This window comes from Amyelois transitella, chromosome 22 (assembly GCF_032362555.1).
Source record: "Amyelois transitella isolate CPQ chromosome 22, ilAmyTran1.1, whole genome shotgun sequence".
Taxonomy (NCBI): Eukaryota; Metazoa; Arthropoda; class Insecta; order Lepidoptera; family Pyralidae; genus Amyelois; species Amyelois transitella.
Window position 1 is genome coordinate 1,614,375 of NC_083525.1, and position 25,345 is coordinate 1,639,719.

The window sequence follows — 25,345 nt, forward strand, 5'->3', positions numbered from 1 at the left end:
TTCTCAATTTGTATTTCTGCCAGTGTTGAACGCTTGTATTGGGAAGAAAAATTGTTTAACCTTTTGAGAGCTATCTGGAGTTCGTTGATTTTTTCTTTTTGCTTTTTTAATAGAATATTATATAATTCCCTTCACATCCATTATAATACTTAACTATAACTGTCTTTCTACATGGCTAAAATGTTATTAACGGGCAATAAAATAATTCCGAATACAAAATCCTTAACACCGCCCAACTGCTCCAAATTCAAATTCACCCATTGGGATGTGAAACCACAATAACAGCCACCCATTTTAAGAACTTAATTTTTCAAAATTTGAATAAATCATTCCAAATTCATAATCCTAACCGCGCAAAACTATTCCTAATTCAAACACGCTCATCGGAATGTGAAATCACAATGGCTGCCGCACAGGAGCCGACTGACGATCCCGCGTCACTGCACATCAAAGCGGTCTAATTGACCGGATCAACTCGAAATCAGCGATTGTTCATCAGTTATGACTCCCTGATAGTTTAGGGATCAAAGATCGGGAATCGCAGGTTGTACGGTCGGGTTGAGTTGTGAACTGTGGAGTTGGTTTTGCAGCTGTGAAGTGATGACTTATGAGGAAAGGTTAATGATAATTTGTTAGGTACTGTTGGGGTGGTAGGGAAGGACAAAATTTCATACCAGCTGTTCCTCTCCCGCGTGGATTCGAGAAAAGATTGTTCTGCTTTGCTCGCACATGAGCAATCTTTAACTTACTCTGAATCGTCAGTCCTGACTTACTTCCGATATAAAAATAAAATAAAATATAGTGCCGTGTGGTTCCCGGCACCAATAAAAAAAAGATTTGGACAACTCCATCTCCTTCCCATGGATGTTGTCTAAAAGTCTTAAAGGCGACTAAGGGATAGGCTTATAAGCTTGGGATTCTTATTTATGTGCTAGCAACCTGACACTGACCTGAATCTCGTTATGCCAGTCTATATTATCTAGTTAAGCCAAACAGGTGAACGTCCTTTCAAGACTGTTGGCTCTGTCTTCCCCGCAAGGGATATTGACGTGACCATATGTATGTAATCAAATATTCCATTTGGATAAAAAATCGAAAGTAATAGAAAAGTGTCTTAAACCTTAGTTCTTGCCAAACCTTTTAAAAATCTATCACGTTAGTAATCTTGTTAAAAAGAAATTACACACGCAAAATCTTTATTATTATACCTATTGCATATAAGCCATCAATACAATCCAATTAACTTCTTAGTCTCTTTAAACTATCCCCCTGCCTTCAGGCCTAATAGCGTCCCCTTCGCTGGGTCTCGCACCCAGTCACCTGAGTAAACTCATCGTTGTAAATGTAACTTAACGATGCAGGGTGGGAAATCTTTTGTTTTATTAATAACGTTTTTTTTTTATTTGAACTAGTGTTATAATTTTAGGTATATTTCATTTCATATATTTTGTTACTTTTTTATATTAATATTACTAACATGCTAATTACTTGCTGCTAAAGACTTAATGCTTCAATCAACTTTGAAACTGCAAGCAGGTTTCAGGTATTTTCAGAACATTAATTTATTCCCCATTTATCCACTTGAAAAAAAAATGAGACTAGATATCTCTGATTGCTCTATTTTGCCATACATATAGCTACGTCTATATCCCTTGCGGAGTAGAGAGAGCTAATAATCTCGAAAATACTGAATCCAATGTATCACTTGATAATATTTTGGTTTTTTCATTGAAAATATGAATGCGTTTGACCTTGTTGAAAAAATATAATATAACATAACCTCAAATAATGTAGAAAACCTCATTTAATGTAGACAATGTGTATTCGTCCATGATTTAGATTTAAAAGATCTATATTTGTACATTGACGTCCGATGAAAATGCTGCAGTGTAGTTTGTTCCGCCGCTTCTTCTACACATGCGCTTTGGAAGCGGTAGTAGTTATAATTAGATTTAAGTGATGTGACGTCAATAAGTGATACCTTGTATTCAATTTTGAAAATAAATCTATTCTATTCTATTCTAATGCCCTGTCACTTTTGCTAATAAATAACACAGGCATCTACACCAACAGATGAATGGGTGCGAGAACCTTCATAATGGAGATGGCTCAGGGCTGAAGCCTCCATTGACGTCAATCATAGGGTGACTTTCAATCCACTGTTTTTTTCTTAATGACTATCTTGACTGAGTACGTGTATTGTTTACTAAGTATTATTGTGATGGCGGTATGACAATTTTTTCATGGTTAGTAATAAGTCAAGTCTTTATTTGAATATTGATTACTTGCGAGTCTTAAAAATGTTTTTTTTTTTATGTAATATAATCCGTCGATTAATAAATATCACAATAGTGCGTTGTTGGGATACTGACTGACATACATTAGATATTAGATACCTACATTCAGACAACTTATTGCTAAAACAACTTAAGTATAACTTAAGTATTTGGCATGAATTTGACATGATTTCTTGAGTCAGGAAGCAAAAAGAAATTAAATATCCCGAAATGATCGCTAGAACGGAAAATGTTCCCGTTTTATTTTTAACTATACTTACCTATTAGTTTAAGTTCTAACCGATGATCTTACCGCGAGGTAAAACATCGTCAGGAAACCTGCAGATTTGGGCAACTGGTTGTGTAAATCATGATCCAATAAAGATCAACGTACACTGCAAAGATTAACAGAGGTCAGATGAGAATCGCTTTGTTCAAAAACCTGACTCACCCATCCAGAATCTTGGTCAAAGAGCGCACCCCGAGGTCCACTCCAAAGGGGTGAGGATGTGACAGGAATTCACGCCAGGAAGAACACTACATTAACGATTTCAACGATTACTTGTTTTTACATACATACATATAGTCACGTCTATATCCCTTACGGGGTAGACAGGGCCAACAGTCTTGAAAAGACTGAATGGCCACGTTCAGCTATTTGGCTTAATGATAGAATTGAGATTCAAATAGTGATAGGTTGCTAGCCCATCGCCTAAAAAAGAAACCCAAGTTTGTAAGCCTATCCCTTAGTCGCCTTTTACGACATCCATGGGAAAGAGCGGTCCTATTATTTTTTGTATTGGTGAAGGAACCACACGGCACTACTTGTTTTTCGCTAAAATATTTTACATAACACACAAACAAGTCCCAAAACTCGATATCCCTGATTGCGTATGCGATGTTTGACGCGCAATTATGACGTCATAACCTATTCTCTTTGGCGCCAGTAATTAATCAAGATCAAACGGACATTCATCATCCTTGGCTTTTGTTTTTTTTTTTTTGAGAATTTTTCCACCTTCATTGCATTGCTAATGCCACGCGGATAATCTTAAAGGAAATTCCCAGTTCGGGTAAATGGAGATGTTATTGCGGAGTGGACGAAGATTATTCTGGCATACTTTTATTTATGTATATCGTCATGTTACTGCGGCCATGTGTCAATAAATCTTCTCTGAGTTGTGTTCAGCGGATGTATTTTCGAATTGAAGATATATCGTAGGTGGTTTATTTTCTAATTTCATTAGTTCGATGAAAGGCTACACGTGCCGTGTGGTTCCTGGCACCAATCAAAAAAAGAATAGCACCACTCCGTCTCTTTTCCATGGGTGTCGTAAAAGGAGACTTAGGGATAGGTTTATAAATTTGGGATTCCTCTTGGGCTAGCTGCCTGTCTCTATTTGAATCTCAATTCTATCAGCCAAACAGCTGAACGTGGCCTATCAGTCTTTTCAAGGCTGTTGGCTCTGTCTACCCCGCAAGGGAGATAGACGTGATAATATGTATGTTTGATGATCTGTAACCATGGTTCAATATGCTAGGTCACCCCCATAATTTGCAGAGGTCAGACAGACGAAATTTGAAATCTGCTCTTGAACAAAGAACAAAAATATTAATAAAATCATACAAATAGTCATTCTTACAGTTTGTCAGTTCCTTCCAATAGACCTCACTGCCGCCGAAAGCATAAAAGAGGCTATCAAAGTAGCAATTTGAGAGGGAGTAGCCAAATTTAAATCCGAATAAAAAAAAAAGATTCCGATTTGTAATTCAAACGTGCAAGAAAGGACGATATCCGATTTGAATAAAGTACGGTGGAATCGGGCCGGGTTACTGGGACTATAATTGAAAATCTTAATTCAGACGTTAGTTAATACTCTGACTCAATTTTTGGGGTCGCCGTGATTATACACTTGAACGGTTTTTTTGGAACCGGTACGTTTTTTTTTTGCCATCTCACGGTAATTCGCGATGGATTTATTTTGTTTTGTTAAAAAAAAAACGAATGAAATTGATATCGGATGGCTGATATGATACTGGAGTTGTGAACCATAATATTATTGGCATATTATACATATCCTCGTAATATCATCATCATCAGGGATAGGCTCACAAACTTGAGATTCTTTTTTTAGGCGATGGGCTAGCAACCTGTCACTATTTGAATCTCATTTCTATCACTAAGCCAAATAGCTGGCCTATCAGTCTTTTCAAAACTGTTGGCTCTGTCTTCCCCGTAAGGGATAAAGACATGATGATATGTATGTATGTATGTACTCGTATCGTCATCATATATTATGCATGAAGTTCTCTGTCAGACCCAATGGTTGACTGATAGATAATGCTTCCAGCATTAAGTGCGCCAATTGTGCTATACATTTGTATTTTGTGCAATTAAATTTTAATAAATAAATAATCCTCTATCATTCATCTTCGCGTGTTTTCAGTTGCACCCCTCCTCCCCTCCCCACCACATTGGATTAAAGCCTTCCGAAACTTTCCATTTTGTCCAGTTCTGGGTATTAAGGAAAATCAAGGAAATCGCTAGTGAGTTTGTGGAACACCCGACCAGGCTGTCTCTCTTGTGGTAGGCGAATGCCCATTTCGTGGGTTCCTTTTTGTTATGACTCTGAAATCCGAACTGACACTAGCAGATGCTGGCCGAAGAAACTGCTGGAGTGGATCCCTAGGAAGCCGTCAATATATAATATTTAATATGGAATTATAATCAATATATATTAAATATTGACTAAACTTTGCTTCATCCCATATGATTTACATTCTATGCCTTTTCTATTCTATTTCTATGCCTATAAAACGCGGGCTGTGACCAATGACAATTTATTTTTGCAATCAAAGACTTATATATCTTAACTTTTTTTGCAATACCGAACATTCAATTTCTTGAGGCAGAAAAAAAAACAAGAATCGAAGCGTAACAGGACGCAAAACGCCACAAATCTGTTTTTGATTATCGGGAGGACATCTTTTAAAAAACGGGGAATTAATAAAACATCCAAGGGGAAAACGGGCGGAAAAATAGCGGTGGGGGAGAGGCAGATCAGGGAAAAAAAAAACTCGCGATGACCAGAAACGTGCTCTTCATTAAGACGTAATGGCAACACCGAATGAATTGATCAATCAGAATTTTTATGGCCGGGAATCACTCAGCGGGAATAATTCTTGCACCGTTTGCTTCGGCCGTAGCCGGCTTTTTAATTTCGTCGTCGGGATCGAGTGTCATCCAATCTATCTGACGGCGAAAAAGAAAAATGTCAAACCCCCCCCCTGCTCCTGCTCTATATAGATCTCACCCCCCTCTACCCACCCTCGCCGTGACTTCGGGCGATAATATCCGCAAAGGGACTAGATCAGTTCTGCATATTTAGAGCGTCTTTTAATTTAATAATTGACGTGTTTTTTTTTTTTGCTGAGGGTTGTAAGTTGAATTTTTCCACGACGCGAATGACAGTTTTTCTTGTCAATAGCTTTTTCAATAAGAGACGAATTGGAATATTCACTCTCTCAACTTGGCGTGCTCTCAGTTACGCCCTCCGAATAGAGTTATTTATGTACATACATACATATTGGCACGTCTATTTCCCTTGCGAGGTAGACACGACAGGGCTAACAGTCTCGAAAAGACAGTAACGGCCACGTTCAGCTGTACGGCTTTACATTGAGAAACGGATTGCTAGCCCATCGCCTACAAGAGTTATCCCAAGTTTATAACCTATCCCTTAGTCGCTTTTTACAACATTATTGATTTACGTCTTATTTATGAGTTACGACTTTAAGTATGTTTCATGACAAGTTTTTGTTTTCCCATCATATCAATTGACTCTCTCCCTCTCCACTATTTTAACGCCAATTCTGAAGATGGTTTTCGTTGATGGATGGCGATTGTTTCCTTCCCTTTCATACTTTTCGCTAACAAGATGGCCCATGACCTGAAAGAAGAATAACGTCCTTTCCATAAACAGTATTTACTGCTTTTTTCATCGCTACCACACTAGCCTAAAAGCTGAAAAAAAAATGCAAGATGATATTCCAACGCGAATTCAGCGAAATTCCCTCGAATTCCGTCGGACAAGTTTCGCAACAATAATCTACATAGGGCCGAGTCAATATACAGGGTGTCCATAAACACCTGAGAGGTGGGGCGCGCAAACAATTTAATTTACTACAAGACGCCCGAACGCGCCGATACGAATTCCTCCCCTGTTATACAAATTTTCACGGGCCATCCGGCCGGTGTACGAAAACAAATTAAAAAGTCGCGACGCCAGTGCCGAACGGGAGGTGAGTGGTTCTGATGAGTTTGTTTCTGAATTTATTTATTTTTTAATTTTTGAATTTCGATTAAAAAAAATGGAAAATTTGTATCGATAATGTATAAAGTGAGTCTTGTTTGTAGAGTTTGTTTCTGATTTTTTTTTTTAATTTTTGAATTTCGATACAAAAAATGGTAAATTTGTATCGATAATGTATAAATTGAGTCTTGTTTGTAGGCGATGTACTGATTTCCACAAATAAAATGTACCTAATGAGCGGAAAGGCGCAAGTTCAGTACTCTTTTTTTATTGCAATGAAGAAACCTGCACATTCAGACAATTGAACTTGTAACCATGATCGTTCATTCCCCTGCAAAGGTTGCGAGAGTCGGACTAATCGCTTTAAGTAAAAACCTGAGTCTTAACCTGTTAAACTTGACTTAAAAAAAATTAAAACAATCACCATATACTTACAAAATACCTGAGGAGAATATCTCGATGTCTATAAGTTCTGGGATTTAAACCTTATTATTAAATATTGGCACGTCGCCTAAGAAAAGTATCCCAAGTTTATAAGCCCTTATCGTCTTTTACGACATCTATGGGAAAGAGACGGATTGGTCCGATTCTTTCTTTTGTTGGTGCCGGGAAACACACGGCACACCATTTCATTCCATTACAATTTTATGAATACATCATCGAAAAATAAAAAGAACCCTAAATATATCTTGCGAGACGAAAAATCGCCCGTTTATAAACGGGATGTACTAATTCATCATTGTTCCTCACTAATAAAAACGAGCCTCTGACACCGGGGGATAGGTGTCCCACTCATTCCCTTGGGGGGATAGGTGTCATTACACAGTCTACCGTATTATTTTTAATCATCGCCCGTGTTTTTAACATCGCGCCTCTCAATTGACAATGGAGATTTTTTTTAACATAACATATAATCACTTCTATATCCCCCCTGCGGGGTAGACAGAGCCAACATTCATCAAAAAACTGAAAGGCCACGTTCAGCTGTTTAGCTTAATGATAGAATTGAGATTCAAATGGTGACACGTACCTTGATCAAATTAAGGACATTCTGGCAAAAGGTCAGGTCAAGAGTACCCGAAACCGCCGAGCTTGCATGAAGAGAGTTATGAATGTGGATTAAGCGAAAGAAGTATGCAGAGATAGTGGCAAGTGGAAAGATGTAGTCTCTGCTTACCCCTCCGGGAAAAAGGGCTGTGTTTATATATGTTTGTATGTCCATCCACACTTTAGCCACTCGCACCAAAAAAGAACTAAGTATCGACTATTTGGTCCAGGGGAACAATAAAAGATAATTTTCTAGAATTTCATGAGAACGTATATTTTTCGTTCTACCCTTAACTCCAGTATTTATGTATCCAATATCATTCGAGATCAAAATTGTATACCAAAGAATTTTTAGCGTACAAGTTGATAGAGCGGAATGTTCAAAAGTTCGCATTCCAACGATAGCGTATACCGTATAATGCCGTGTGGTTCCCGGCACAAATACAAAAAAGAATAGGACCACTCTATCTCTTTCCTATGGATGTCGTAAAAGGCGACTAAGGGATAGGCTTACAAACTTGGTATTCTTGTTTAGGCGATGGGCAAGCAACCTGTCACTATTTGAATCTCAATTCTATCATTAAGCCAAATAGCTGAACGTGGCCATTCAGTCTTTCCAAGACTGTTGGCTCTGTCTACCCCGCAAGGGATTTAGACGTGACTATATGTATGTATGTCCGCCGATACATTGATGGCCGTCCACATCTTGTCCACATCTCTTTCACATCGTCATTAATCGTACATTAACCCCATCTTACACCCTCGTTACCAACTAAACTTGTCACCCGATCACTCGCCGTCCCGAAACGCACAATTTTACGGCGGGTCCTGTAGGATATTAGGATAGGTTAGAGTGGCTATTATGTTGTAGAACATGGGCAGTTTTTATTTGGTACGAACTTGGTATTGACGTTCAGAAAAGTAAGTAAATAAATAAATATATACGGGACAAATTACACAGATTGAGTTAGCCTCGAAGTAAGTTCGAGACTTGTGTTACGGGATACTAACTCAACGATACTATATTTTTATTATAAATACTTATATAGATAAACATATAGTACAAAGGCGGGCTTATCCCTAAGTGGGATCTCTTCCAGCCAACCTGACAATAAGAGGATCACATACAAAATTGAGGCGAGGGTTTAATATGGTTTACTGTCGGTCTCATGTTGCGTTGTTACCGGTTGTACATTACACTGTAATAATTCGAGAAAAATATGGTACGGTATAGTCAAGTAGATAAGTTAACTGTTTAATTCTGTTGCGAAATGGATTAGGTTCCTTTGCAAAAGTTGCGGAGGTCAGATGGGCGTCGCTTTGTATATAAACTTAATTTTCGCAATCCAGGATCCAAAGGTTTAAATTCAATCAATATCAATACAGTGTGATGTGTTTAAAAGTCCGTCATACAGGCCACTTTCAACTGTACAGCTTAATGATGTAATCGAGATTCAAATAGTGACTGATGCTAGCCCAACGCCTTCATGAAGAATCCCAAATTTATGAGCCTCGTATTTTACGACATCAATGGAAATGAGACGGAGTGGTCCTATTCTTTTTTTGGTTGGTGCCAGGAACCACACGGCATATGAAGCCTTTCATCGTACCACTTTCGACATACTTATCTTCAATTCGAAAGTATATCCGCTTTACATAACTCAGAGAAGAGTTATAGACACGTGATGATATAAAAGTATGCCAGAATAATCTTCGTCCACTCTGTAAAAACATCTCCATTTACACGAACTGGGAATTTCCTTCAAGATCATGAGCGTGGCATTAGCTAAATTTCCTTAAAACTAAACATACTATAGTATTTTAGAAGTTGCGCGCGCTCTACATCAGATATTGAAAGCTAAACTTACTCGTTTATAAACTTATTTTATTAAAGTGTTAACTGAACTTACTATAAATATATTTGAAGTTGCGCGCGCTCTACAGCAGATTATGAAAGCTATACTTACTCTAAGGGGAAGAGGGATAATGGCCGAACCGCGGGGACAATGGTTCCACCATCATTCGGCCACATTTCATTAAAAACAACAATAAGCAAGTAACGAGCGTTGTAGGAATTTGATCGCGTTTCTTCGTTCGTTTTGTTTATCGTCTATAACTGGACAATGGCATATATCAGGCGAAACATACATATATTATATATATATATATATATGTGGGGGATAAATTGAAACCGATTAAACACTTATTATTTTATAACAAGAATAATACACAACACCCCTACATATGTATATAATAAAGACGCGACTATATATATATATATATATATGTATATGTATATATATATAGTCGCATCCATATCCTTTACTCACGACCTCCCAGAATAGCAACGTGTCACAAAAAATAATAACGTCTATATCCCTTGCGGGGTGGACAGAGCTGACAGTCTTAAAAAGATTAATAGGCTACGTTCGGCTGTTTGGCTTAATGATAGAATTGAGATTCAAAGTGACAGGTTGCTAGCCTGTCAATCGTCAGTCTTTCCGAGACTGTTGGCTCTGTTTACCCCGTAAGGGTGATAATATGTATGTAAGTATGTATCATTCAATTCAAACATCTATCAATCCAATGGGTATAATTAAGACATAGACTATACACACTCAAAGATGGAAAGTTGTCAAGTGGAAAGATGTGGTCTCTGCCTACCCCTCCGGGAAGGGAAGAAGAGGCGTGATTTATGCATGTTTGTATGTATGTACTATACATACCCTGTCATCATAACACTTTAAAAAAAACACAAGGATAATTTGCTGAACATCTTAATAAAAATATAGATACCAATATCTTTCTAAACCTTATCATAAAGCCCATTGTATTTTAACGACGTCATTCCTACCTTTGATGTTAATCTATAATGCAGCCCCGATCTCCCGATAAATAAGGAATCAACAAACAAAGGAAGATATAAAAAAGGGGGTCCCCCCCCCCCCCGCCGCCGCCCCCCACCACCTCGGCATAATTTTATTATTTGCCGCCTACCGTCACGTCATTTTAAAATATTCTCAATTTATAACGGTCGCCATTATCTTTAGTAGTCTGTGGTCTTGTTTCGCTTTTATATTGTCCCGTTTTAGTGTATTAACTGGGAATATTAATTTATTGCAAAGATTAGAATTAAACTAACTACTAACAGGACTAACAGTCCTTAATTTATGTTTTTACTACATACACACATATAATCACGTTTGCGGGGTAGACAGAGCCAACGGTCGTGAAAAGACTGATAGGCCACATTGAGCTATTTGGCTTAATGATAGAATTGAGATTCAAATAGTGCCAGGTTGCTAGCCCGTCGCCTAAAAGAAGAATCCCAAGTTTAAAAGCCTATCCCTTAGTCGCCTTTACAACATCCATGGGAACGAGATGGGGTGGTCCTATTCTGTTTTTTATTGGTGCCGAGAACCACACGGCGCACATGTTTTTACCATTTATAAATAATAAAGAACGCGCGCAGAACGTGTCTTTATTTTATCTCGGACGTTACGAAATCATGTTGCAATGATCCGTGGTCCGAGCGACTCGACCTAGTTGACAACGAATCGCCTTGTGGCGACGTCTCTGTCACTCAACCAACCGCAGCGCGGTATTCTACACAATCGGCCAATAGCAGCAAAGAGTCTGAATCGCGCAAGCGATATCGTCCGAGCCGCGATTCCCCAGATAAATACCAGTTTTTTGTGACGGTCGAGCACGTTACATCACTCCCTCTACATACCAATAACTCTATTAATTATGCACATTATTTTAATGCTCTTACAGCGCGGGCGTAACCAATACCTGCACATTCAGGTAACTGGATGTGTAACCATGATCAAAATATAGGTTAGGTTGCCCTGAAAGGTTGTAAAGGTAAATATTAAGAATGTAAAAGGTCAGGTCAAGAATACCCGAAACCGGCGAGCTTGCATGAAGTGATGAATGTAAATGACGCGAAAGATGTATACAGGGATCGTGGCAAGTGGAAAAATTTAGGCCCTCCGGGACAGAAGCGTGATTTTATGTATATATATAATTGTGTACAGCGTGATAGAATTTACATACATATGTACATATAGACACATCTATATCCCTTGCGGGGTAGATAATGCCAATAGTCTTCAAAAACTGACAGACCACGTTCAGCTGTTCGGCTTCATTATAAAATTGAGATTCAAATAGTAATAAGTTGCTAGCCTTTCACCTAAATGACGAATTCCAAGTCTATATTTCCCATGGATGTCGTAAAAAGCGAGTAAGGGATAGTCCCTTACTCGCCTTTTATGACATCCATGGAAAAAGATGGAGTGATCCTATTCTTTTTGCGCCGGGGAACCACACGGCACGTTGATAGAATTTACAAGTAAAAGTCCAACTTATCAAAACGTACAACGCCTAAATATATCAAAGACTCGCGCAGCGGAGATTCCGGTAGAAAAACGGTTTCCCATAGCGTTTACCGAGAAAAATTGTGAGTACAAGCGAAAAGCGTCGTAAAAGACAGCCGGAGCACACGGTCGCTTACGGCGTTTTTCCCCTGGCAAGCCCCGTCGGCGGCCATAATGGCTCGCTTTGACTTACTAGATGGAATTTTTAATGCAATAATTTCGATAATTTATCGCTAGATAACGCTCCTTTGTGGCTGGGGCCGCGTACAAATTGGTTTTCTTTTTATCAGCAAACATTTGAGCGGCGACTTGATTGACCCCCGGCTGTTACACACGCCCTTAGATTTGGAGCTTTTTGTGTTAAAAGCTTTTTTAAATTTGTGTAAGTGAAAGTGCCGGCAATCAATTTGGTCATGTTCTCAAAAAAAATAAGTGAGAAATCTAACAATACTTGCAATCAATGCAATATTTCAAATTATTATTATACCGGAATTATAAGTTGAACTAAAATGGTGGCGGTCCACGTAGGTCTTTTGGTTGACACGACTTTCAGATGTCCCTATCTTGATCTGAAAAAACCGCATTGAAATCGGAGCAATAGATTTCGCCTTTTGTGAGTAAAAACATACAGACAGAAATTCTTAAAATCATATTTTTGCCTTCTGTATGTATATATTATAATACTATAGTAAATAATTTTATTAACATCAAACAAAAATACATTAGAGAATGTCTTATGCTGATCTTATATATAGATATATTTAAATCGGTCAGTTACTATTTTGTTAAATGAAAGAATATGAATGACGCTAAGAATCGTTGTAGCCGCTACAAAAAGATGTATCTGCTACGAACAAATGTAGCGTCTACGAAAACTGTAGACATTGTAGACGATGAAGCTACGGCGTAGCTATCTATTGACGCTACGACGTAGCTATCTATTGAAGCTACGACGCTACGGCGTCCACGATACGAAATACTATGCGTTGGTCCCGTTGACTCGACTAACCGATGCTCTTACGATAAAGAAAAACATCGTGAGGAAACCTGCACATTCATGCAACTGGATGTGTAACCATGATCGATCCAAGGGTTAGGTTGCCCTGCGAAGGTTACGGAGGTCAGATGGAAGTCGCTTCGTGTGAAAACCTGACTCACCCAATCCAGGATGCAAGGTCCCCGGGCTCCTCTCCAGAGTGGTGAGGATGCAACTGAGACTAAAGCCAGAAGGAAGAAGAAGTCCCGGTGTCATCCTCACTGGGTGCGAATTTAGACCATGACCCAAGATTAGGTAAGATTACAGGAACCGCCTCCCGACTGACCTCAGCAGGGGAACCTGACCCATATTGAATCAAAGTAAATGCTGCACTAGTTGAATGTGCCTATACCCTTAAGACCTGTGTGTTAAACAATGTTAACTTTCAATTCTAAAGCGACTCTGTTGAGGTCCGTGGGCGCCATAATTAAATACGTGACGTCATTAAGCAGCGGTAATTTGGAGAAAATGGAAAGATGCCCCGGCGATAATGTGACCGGTTTCTACAATTTTTTTATAAATATAAATTAACTGGCTGTGCCCGCGACTTCGTCCGCGTGGAATAGTTATTTTGGGCATCGTTGAGGGCCCTCAAGGATGAATAATTTACCACTTTTTTTTCACATTATTTCTTCGCTCGCTTGTGGTGTTATATAGCCTAAAGCCTTCCTCGTCAAATGGTCTATTTAACACCAAAAGCTTTTTTTTTTAATTTGAACTAATAGTTCCTGAGATTAGCGCGTTCAAACAAACAAACTCTTCAGCTTTATAATGTTAGTATAGATAATTGTTTTACTAGCTATTACCCGCCACTTCGAATTGAGATGCAAATAGTGACAGGCTGCTATTCTGTCTCACACACTGTGTTAAGAGCCTATCCCTTAGTCGCCTTTTACAACATCTATGGGAAAGAGATGGAGGAGTGGTCCTATTATTTTTTCTAATGGTGCCAGGAACCACACGGCACATTTTTTTTATATCTATCCGAAAACGGCCCCGGGCCAAATATAATTCGGTCGTAATGACTTTCTTGGTATTTATTTATTTTATTCAATAACAAGTTGTTTGTGCCTGAATTTAATGTGATTTCGCTGAAGAATGTGTAATTATAACATGTTTTTGATCTTTTTTTGTATGGATAATCAGATCACGAATGTGATTATTTTTAACATACATACATACATACATATGATCACGTCTATATCCCTTGCGGGGTAGACAGAGCCAACAGTCTTGAAAAGACTGAATGGCCACGTTCAGCTATTTGGCTTAATGATAGAACCGAGATTCAAATAGTGACAGGTTGCTAGCCCATCGCCTAAAAGAGGAATCCTAAGTTTATAAGCCTATCCCTTAGTCGCCTTTTACAACATCCATGGGAAAGAGATGGAGTGGTCCTATTCTTTTTTGTAATAGTGCCGAGAACCACACGGCATTATTTTTAATATTGCGCGATTTCACTTTATTTTTCGAATGGGACCACTCCATCTCTTTTCAATGGATGTCGTAAATGGCGACCAATGGATAGACTAATGAACTTGGGATTTTTGTTGTAGGCGATGGGCTAGCAACCTGTTAATATTTGAATACCAATTCCTTCTTAAGCCATACAGTTGAGCGTTGCCTTTCAATCTTTTCAAGACTATTGGCTCTGTCCACCCCACGGGGGATGAAGACGTGATTGTATAAATGTACTCAACGGCCTTTCAGTCTTTTTGAGACTATTGACTCTCTCTACCCCGCCGAGGATGTAGACGCGATTGTATATATGTACACAACTCAGTATTTAATTATTATTTTTAATTTATACGTTTGCGACCATATTTAACGGCCACCATAAATAAAATAAGTAAAACTAAAATCCATTTAACCGAAACTCAGAAACGATAATTCTGAAAGCGCACTAGTTATAAAGGCCGTCCTGGCTGCTTTCCAGCGCCTTATCGGTCAAAATATTATGACCAAACCCTGGATTAAGGTGTAAGGAATTAGTATATTTTGGGTATCTAGCTGATAAGTTGAATTAGTGGATCGCGGTGTGGTGGAAATGTACCTACTTACATAATTCTCGGCCGAAATTACGGATTATTGTTCTTTACTCCCCAATGAAAAGAATAGGACAAGATGGATTTTGTTAACGTACATACTTATTATCACGTCTATATCCCTTGTGAGGTAGACAGAGCCAACAGTCTTGAATGGCTGATAGGCCACGCTCAGCTGATATTGGCTCAATGATAGAATTGAGAATCAAATAGTGACAGGATGCTAGCCCATCGGCTTAAAGAGGAATCCCAAGTTTAAAAGCCCATCCCTTAGTCGCCTTTTACGACATCCATGTGAATGAGACGGAATAGAATAGATTTATTTTCTAAATCGGCTACAAGGTATTACTCATTGACGTCACATCACTTAAATCTAATTATAACTACTACCGCTTCCTAAGCGCATGTGTATAAGAAGCGTCGGAAACAAACTACACTGCAGCAGTGGACGGAGTGGTCTTATTCCTTTTTTTTTATTCGAGCCGGAAACCACACGGATATGTCATAATTATGATGGAAAAAGGGGCGAATCACAAATCACCCGTAAAGGAACAACGCGCGCCCTACATTAAAAAAAAAATATTCCCGTAACAAACCCCAATACTCCCGATATCCGTAATTCAGAAAACTTTTCATTTTCCAAACTTTTAATCTCAAAGTGCCCGTGAAAGAAAAAATGGTGGCGTTAAGAAAATCGCCAGCGCCACCTATTATCAACTGCCCGGTTTTTGTTATATTTTGTAACGATGATGATGAACCAAAGGAAAAATTAACTTTAGCTGTATGATGAGAGGGTGTCTTTTCCCGTGATCTGCGCTAGGCGGTTGTGTACGATGGTTCGAGACGAATTGTTACAGGGCACTCATAAAACCTAAAGGTGCGTAACGATTGGATGCATTCTACATACATACGGTCATGTCTATATCCCTTGCGGGGTAGACAAAGCCAATAGTCTCGAAAAGACTGAATGGCCACGTTCAGCTATTTGGCTTTATTATAGAATTGAGATAAAAATAGTGACAGGTTGCTAGCCCATCGCCTAAATAAGAGTCCCAAGTTTGTTGACCCCTTAGTCGCCTTTTACGACATCCATGGGAAAGAGATGGAGTGGTCCTATTCTTTTTTGTATTGGTGCCGGGAACCACACGGCACTGTGGATGCATTCTTTTAAATAGAAATGATTCTTGTATGTTCGTATGTCTTATTGGACAAAAAAGTTATGACGAACTTTCAAGGGCCAATTTCGAATGTTTTGAAAAAGGAAGATGTTAGAAGTACCCGTAATTGTCGATTTTTCATGAAAAGAGTAATGAGTGTGGAGGAGAGAATTGAATTTAGTTAATATATTAAACTTTGAAAACGAATTTTTTTGGGTCTAGGGGTACACTTAAAAAGGATTTCCTCATACTAAAATAGCAATAAATGAAATTTATCGTTTTTTGTGGGCGTACCTATTTTTCTCTGCCATAATTACTGAAAAAAAAATACTCATTTCATATCATGAGGTGCCATCTATACTAAGACGCGGAGATTTTGAGTTCATTACTCAACTACTGTCAATAGATGGCGCTAATTATATTGACCGTTTTCAAGACAAAATCGCGATGTCAAAGTTTTCACACAAAGGTCAGTTAATGCCCTTAATCTAGTCATATCTAGTAGAATGTCTAAAAATCGCAAAGGTTTTTCGACATTTTTTTTAAAATTCAATATTGGATTAGGCATTTGCCTTCCATCTCACCTGATGGTAAGTGACAATGAAGACGAATTTGTTGCATGTTTATCCAAGAGATACCCATTTATTTTACTTTTGAATGTTCACGGACAATACTTGTCTGGGAATATAGACGCAGGCAGTTCATTGCACACCTTTACTAGTCGAACCAAAAAGGAACCATAGAAGCGTTTACATACATACATTTAATTACTATAATCAATGATAATTGTTCAAGTGTAAAATGCTGTATATTCTTGTTGGTAATTTGGTAACTATACTAGCTTAGTTTACAAGTTTATATGTTTTCATTTTTATTGTATCGTTTTTGCCCGTGTGAACTGTATGTTATAATGTTGTACTATGTTGTTATTGTTAAACATGATTAGTGAATTTGTAACAAATCAGTGTAAACAACTGCATACTTTGGAATAGCGGGCTCTCCAAACACAAGTATTTTATACTAAACCCAATCATATATGAGCTTATTTTAAAAAAGAGTCTAATAAAGATATTATTATTATATAGACGTGACTATATGTATGTTTCGAAAAGGAGCCGAACGCGTCAAGTCTGTGCGCACTTCGGCGGAGTCATAAAAAGTAAGATATTAATGTATCGCGGGAGGCATTAGACGTCGGCGGATCGATTTCTATGCATAAAAAATGCTAATGGCCCAGCGGAGAGTGAGTACGGCGCGGGCGAATTTGGTGATTTATATGACTTGGTGACTAACTGTACTTGCAGATCTTGAACGCACAGGTGGTCTGTTGACGTTTCGTTTGTGACATTTGAACAATTTTTCGTGTAAAATATTCCTTTAGTGAGTAATTTTTACGAGTTTATTGATTTCGATATATAGGTGTATCAGTCTTTCAAGAGTGCTCTGTCTACCCGGCAAGGGTATAGGTGATTATATGTGTGTATATCTACGTAAATGAATGTAGTTACGTCTACATCCCTCGCGGGGTAGACAGAGACAATAGTCTTGAAAAAATGTCAGACAACGTTTAGCTGTATCACACAAAGGTGGACTTGAGATTTAAATAGTGACATGTTACTAGCCCATCGCCTACAAGAAGAATCCTAAGTTTTCCTTTTGTAGCCTTTTACGACATCCACGGGAAGATATCAAGTGGTCCTATTACAAAGTGCCGGCAACCACACGGGATATTTATTCGATATATATACATATATATATTTTAATTACTTATAAGGTTATGTTTACTCGTATGAGATCGACGCGAGACAGTAATCCTACTATCCTTCTAATATAATAAATGCAAAACTTTGCAAATATGTGTGTCTGTAACTCTGTCCGCAAAAATTAATTAAACGGATTTTCTTAAAACTTTACAGTTATATACAATAGACATTGGAGTAGTTATAAGTTAAATTAAGGTTTCAAATAGCTGAACGTGGCCTATCAGTCTTCGCAAGACTGTTGGCTCTGTCTACCCCGCAAGGGATATAGACGTGATTATATATATATATGTAATAAAGATTTCGTCCACCAAAGCCGGCAACAGCCATGACAAGTTAAATTTTTACTTCGCAAATCTCGAAGAATTTCCTTTAGCGTTGCGTACGTTTCGCAAAACATCCCCAACGCTGAATATTTTAAAAAGGCAATAAAATATAATTTACACACCCAAATAACGGCTTTCGATCGGGAGAAAGTTATTAATTCCCTGTAATGGCATAATTCCGAGCGGTAAACGAAGCGAGAGTTAAAGGAAAGTGCCGTGTGGTTCCCGGCACCAGTACAAAAAAGAATAGGACCACTCCATCTCTTTCCCATGGAGGTCGTAAAAGGCGACTTAGGGATAGGCTTACAAACTTGAGATTCCTTTTTAGGCGATGGGCTAGCAACCTGTCACTATTTGAATCTGAATTCTATCATTAAGCCAAATAGCTGAGCTTGAGCTCTTCAAGACTGTTGGCTCTGTCTACCCCACAAGGGATATAGACGTGACCATATGTATGTATGTGTGTAGTTAAAGGAAAGCTTAATACTGACGCCATCTAGCGTCGAATAGCGGAAAGTCGGAAAATTGTTGCGAACCGGTTTGGTTCGGATTTTCTTCTTTATGTTAGTATGATAATTTCTATGAGCGAAAGACGTAATATTTCTGAGTTATGTTTGCAAAGAAATGTTAATTAATTCTACATGGGCGCGACAATATATAAACTTTAATATTGACTATTTTTAATGCGAATATAGACTTTCGTTTGGTATTATAGAATTGTTTTTCCTCTTTTTAAAAAAATAATAGGACTACTCCATCGCTTTCCCATATTTAATATCTGACTAGTTGGATATGACTGTTGGCTCTATCTACCCCGCAAGGGATATAGACGTGACCATATGTATGTATGTATGTAAAACAATAATTTAATACACTTCTACATATTTTTTCATTATAACCAAACCCAAAATTTTATCACTAATTACAGCAAAGACAAAACCGCTCCCTCGTAACTTGTATGTATTAAAATTCCGTCCGTGGACCGAAAAGAATAATATATCTAAACAATTATTTGAATATACATGCATCCGAGTGTAATCATTGCGCGCCGCATCTGTAAAATGATGAGCGTGCAGAAGTAAAACGATTTTAACTTCGCTAGTTTTTTTTAAGAAGTGCTACTTATGTTTTATAAGGTACAATGTGGCTCTCGACACCAATAGAAAAAAAAAAGCAAAAAAAACCATTCCATCTCTTTCGCATGGATGTCGAAAAAAGGCGACTGAATTGGGACTTGAGAAACTTGGGATTCTTTTTTAGGCGATGGGCTAGCAACCTGTCACTATTCGAATCTCAATTCTATCATTCAGCCAAACAGCTAAACGTGGCCTATCACTCTTTTCAAGATTGTCGACCCCGCAAGGGATAAAGATGTGACTATATGTACTTACGTATAAATCTATACTAAAATTATAAAGCTGAAGAGTTTGTTTGTTTGAACGTGCTGATCTCAGGAACTACTGGTTTAGAATTGAAAAATTCTTTTTGCGTTGAATAGACCATTAATCGAGGAAGGTTTTTGGCTATATAACATCACGCTGCAACTATAAGGAGCAAAGAAATAATGGAAAATGTGAAAAAAAAAAACGGGGAGAATTATTCATCCTTGAGGGCTTCAATGATGCCCAAAATAACTATTCCACGCGGACGAAGTCGCGGGCACAGCTAGTCTGTGTGTGTATAAAGATTTCTGTAGAATTACAAATTTGTTCCACGTCCATGGTCACGTAACGCGAAATGACGAAAAAAAATGTGTCCCGACCACCGATCGCGATACACGCCCACGCGGCCGGAATAATTTAATTTTTATATTATTTTATTTAATAGTCTAGTGCCGTGTGGTTCCCGGCACCAATACAAATTTAAATTAAAAAGGAGATTAGAGAAAAAGTTTGAGTGTACATAAGTATGTATTTATTTAAAAAATATAATTAAGTATTTTTTGTTCTCTTTTTAATGCTCATTTTTTATTTTGCACATTTTCGAAAACATTCTTACAAAACTGATGATAACACTAGCAAATAAGAAAACTTCAAACCTTTGTTAATCGCAGAATTTAAACTCCAGAATTCAAGGTCAGAAACCCCAAGAACCAAAATTTGTTACAATTAGTTACCATTTAGTCTTCAAGACTGTTGGCTCTGTCTACCCCGCATGGGATATAGACGTGACCATATGTATGTATGTATGTTAATAGTCTAGATATGTACCTACCAGAAAATAATCAGAATGAATAAGTGGATGTTTCACTTTGTAGCGCAAGCGAAAACTTGGAATAAATTGCATGCGAATTGATTATTAATATGTTTGTTTATTCTTTGTGCCGTGTGATTTCCTGCACTTTAGAATAGAACCACTACATTACTTTCCCATGGACGTCGTGAAAGGCGATTAAGAGATATGCTCATATACTTGGGATTCTTCTTTTAGGCGATGGACTAGCAACCTGTACTATTTGAATCTCAATTCTATCATTAAGCCGAACAGCTTTTGGCTTTTCAGTCTTATGATGACTATTGGGTCTATCCCTCAGGGAATATAGACGTGATGATATGTTATGTTATATATGTATATCTTTTTTTATATAAATTGCCTAGAAAAATATCCCTTCACCCTTTCGGTGGGGTACCTTTAATTGTGTAAGGCTTGTGTGTATGTATGTGGAATTTTAATATCGGTAGGTACTCATAATCCAACGGCCCTTATTTTTATTGTTCTCTATTTGCATTTATAATTCATTTTCGTTTTATGTTTCATTGCGTAATTTATTTATCTTGTGCGGGCCGCTATAATTTTTAAACCAGTCGTGAAAAAGTTCTTATTTTATAATAATAACTAGCTGCGCCTGCGACTTTGTCCGCGTGGAATAGTTATTTTGGGCAACATTGAAACCCTCAAGGATGAATAATTTCCCCCGTTTTTTTCCACATTTTCAATTATTTCTTTGCTCCTTATAGTTGCAGATTGATGTTATATAGCCTAAAGCCTTCCTTGATAAATGGTTTATTCAAAGCAAAAAGAATTTTTTAATTCAAACCAGTAGTTCCTGAGATAAGCGTGTGCAAACAAACAAACAAACACTTCAGATTTATTATATTAGTATAGATTACAAAGGTCATATCCAGGGTTAAATGCAAGTGGCAATAATGTGTCGTTGCCTAATAGTGGAATGAAATAATAGGCCTTTAAACAGTATAGGCACTGTTGCTGATAAGACTTCAAAAGATTACTTACCAAATGCTAAGAGAATTATACTAACACGTCAAAACTATCCAACCTAACGAATGTTGTCTGTGTCGAATGAATTATCCATAAAACGAAAATCCATGACATGAGCGAAACCCCGGGCTAAAGCTAGTAAAATATAAATTGGTGCAATAATTTGAAACAGTGGAACCGCAAGACACAAAATCATCTATATAAACCAATAGACTGAAATTATGAAAATTCCTCGCCCGAAACGAAACAATTGAAATGGGTATAAACATTAGGAGACAAAAGAGCAGTGCATTAGCAAGTGATTATCGGAAAGAATCAAAGTGCGTTAACCCGGGTCGGTGTGGCCCGGGGCTGGGTCGGGTCACAGTATTAGCGGGGTTAAATTGATTAAAAACTGACTGATTAATTTATTCTTCAATATTTGTATTGTTTGTCAGTTTTTTTTTTAGAATCTCGTTGAGTGACCATAGAGTGCCTTCATGCTGGTCTGATACATATTCCATGATTGTTAGTCAACCATTCACTTCAGTTGAAAGAGATCCCTTTATGGGATAAGCTCTCGCCATTGCAAGTGATTTATTTATGCTATAATGGTTCGAATTCACAGCTGCAAACCGTTTATCGCCTCATTGTCGGCCCAGCTACTTGTGTCTTTGATTTTTAGATGACAAGACCCACGACTAAGGCTGTTTCCCGTAACATTTCATATTGATTTCCTATAAAAAAAAATTAACATTGATCAAAATTTCAGGAATTTAGAAAACGTTTAGCGCCAAAGTACTACTTGTTTCTTGGTTGTTTTTTTTTTTTTTTGAATAAATTTATCTACCAGTACTCGCTTAGATCCGCACCGCACCCTGCGGTCAAACATTGTTGACCCAGCTACGTGTGTCTTTGATTTTAAGATGACAAGACCCACGACTAAGGCTTTTTCCCGTAACATTTCATAATGATTTTCTACAAAAAAAAAACTATACATTAATAATAATTTTATCTATCAGCACTCGCTTACATTCGCACCGCACCCTGCGGTCAAACAGGGCGGTGCGGATCCACGCGACGGGAACTCCGCGCGTTCGGGACCGCGGTCTGTTCCGCCGTAATGGCCCGAATTCACGGCTGCAAACCGTTCTTTATCGCCTCATTGTTTGCCGTCTATAAATAACTGCTGTTCTCTAAAAATAAATGCCTTAGATTTTAAGTTGCCGACGCATGCATGAATAGAGTTATGAATGTGGATAAAGCGAAGGAAGTGTGCAGAGATCGTGGCAAATGGAAAGAGGTAGTCTCTGCCTACAAGAAAAAAAGAGGCGTGATTTTATTTTATGTAGATTTTAAGTTATTTCCGTAGCTGTTAAAACCTATTTAAAAATATTAAAAAAGTATATATATACAAAATAAAATACATGAATTCATAAAATCACACCTTTTTCCTGGAGGGGTAGGCAGTGACTACATCCTTCCACTTGCCACGATCGCTGAATACTTCCTTCGATTCATCCACATTTATAACACTCTTCATGCAAGCTCGGCGGTTTCGGGTACTATATAAAATAAAATATATAAATAGGTATTTTCGCTATGGACAGCCTGAAAGATGAATTTTTCAATGAGTCTTCCTCCTCCTAGTGTTAATGACAGCCGCATTCTCACTGTGGAAGATTCCAAGATACGCCTTTGACCTCCATCTTGGTTTGAGTAGATAAGATTTTGCAAAGCGACTCCCGACTAACTTTAGCAACTTTTACAGGGGAACCTTACTTAGTAGATCATGTTACACATGTCTAAATCACCTTATAGTTGTATGGTGCAATAAAGAATTTTATCTATCTATCTAAAAGTGCAGGTTTCTTTACTTTAATTCATTCATTCATATAATCACGTCTATATCCCTTGCGGGGTAGACAGAGCCAACAGTCTTGAAAAGACCGACATATAATCCCGTATATATCCCTTGCGGGGTAGACAAAGCCAACAGTTTTGAAAAGTCTGATAGGCCACGTTCAGCTGCTTGGCCTTTAATGATAGAATTGTGATTGTTTTCTTTACATTATCCTTAACGTAAAATCACTCCAACTAGCTTTTATTATACAAACAAATTGGATAAGCCGTACATCAGAACGTCCATCCTATTTCACGCCGAAGGATCATAATAACTTTTTCAATTTCCTTCGAAAAACGCCCGCGCGACGCCGTCAAACGGTAAATGATTATAAGTGTGACGTCACAGGAAACGGGCCAAGACGCCGGGAGTAATGAGAAGTGGAAAAAAAAAACCAACGGGCGAAGGCATTTTGCCGCGTTTATTGATTAAAAAAGTTTCACAATCATAAATTTGCCGTTAGCAGCCGGATAGTTGGTATCTGTATTGGATGTGGATTCAATTGCTTTGAAGTTTTGTTTTGAAGCTCTCGCCTCTTTTCTTTCCAATTCATTTTGATGTTTTGGTATCTGCAATATATACTTTTAACATAATACAACATATAATCACGTCTATATCCACTGCGGGGCAGACAGAGCCAACAGTCATCAGAAGACTGACTGTCACGGGTTCGAATCCCGGTCAGGGCATGATGAGAAACGAACTTCCTCTGATTGGTCTGGGTCTTGGATGTTTATCTATCTAAGTATTGATTATAAAATATAGTATCATCGAGTTAGTGTCTCGAACTTACTTCGAGGCTAACTCAATCTGTGTAATTTGTCCCGTATATATACATACATACATACATACGTTCAGCTATTTGGCTTAACGATACAATTGAGATTCAACTAGTGACAGGTTGCTAGCCCATCGCCTAAAAAAGAATCCCAAGTCTGTAAGCCTATCCTTAAGTATATATTTATTTATTTATTCACACTCTAAGGACCTTTACGAAGCATACTGGTAGAGGGTACGAGTTAAGATAAGCTGATTCTCACCTGTCCACATCCAGTCATTAATAGTTTTGTCGGAAGAGTGACACATTGATGATTGTTCCAGAAACTCCACCTGTTATCACCACCAGCATTCCAAGTGGAACGTGTTATCAGCAGCGCGTGCGGGAGCAGGCTGTGCGTGTGGGGTTCCCGTGGGGTGACAGTGGCCGAGCTGCCTTCAAGGTGGGGAAGGGGGGGCCTGTTCGAATCCGGCAGCCAAACTGTACTGTGCAAGTAAGTGTCTTCCTTATTTTTTTCCTTATTTTAATTTATAATCCCTTAGTCGCTTTTTACTTACATTCATGGGAAAGAGATGGAATGGTCTTATTTATTATATAAATGTGGTGGTAACCACATGACACTAACACCGTCTAAAGACACGTGCAATCTAATGATTCATATTCATTTATAACGGCCTCGGTGGCACAGCGTTTAATGTATTCGTCTGTGACACCGAAGCTCCCGGGTTCGAATCCTGACCAGGGAATGATGAGAAAATTATGTTTTTCTGATTGACCTAAATCTCGGATGTTTATCTACATAAGTACAGGTATTAATTACTACATATAGTATCGTTGAATTAGTATCTCGTAACACAAGTCTCGAACCTACTTCGAGGCTAACAACCTATGTAATCTATCCCGTATATATTTATTTATTTATTTATCCACCTTTGATACGATAAAATTGCCTTAATTAATATTTGAATAACTGAAGAAAATAAAAGCTCGTGTATTTTCTAGATCGCGGTAAATTTTCATACTATTGAGCTCCTTGAAGCGACCGTAACGTTGGCCTGAGGCGGCGATTAAGACAAAGATTATTTACGCAATGAATGCAGAAACGTAATTAAATATTATTAAAA

The 25,345-nt window shown here is 38.0% G+C and overlaps 1 protein-coding gene across 2 annotated transcripts in view; it reads left to right on the forward strand.

The window, feature by feature from the left end:
* The window catches only part of LOC106133201 (nucleoporin 88), a 131,177-nt gene that overhangs the window by 62,032 nt on the left and 43,800 nt on the right, over positions 1-25,345 (forward strand). For both annotated transcript variants that reach the window (XM_060950538.1, XM_060950537.1), the window contains exon 2: positions 24,545-24,714. In XM_060950538.1, coding sequence (XP_060806521.1) covers positions 24,545-24,714 — 170 coding nt within the window. The remainder of the gene's footprint in view (positions 1-24,544; positions 24,715-25,345) is intronic.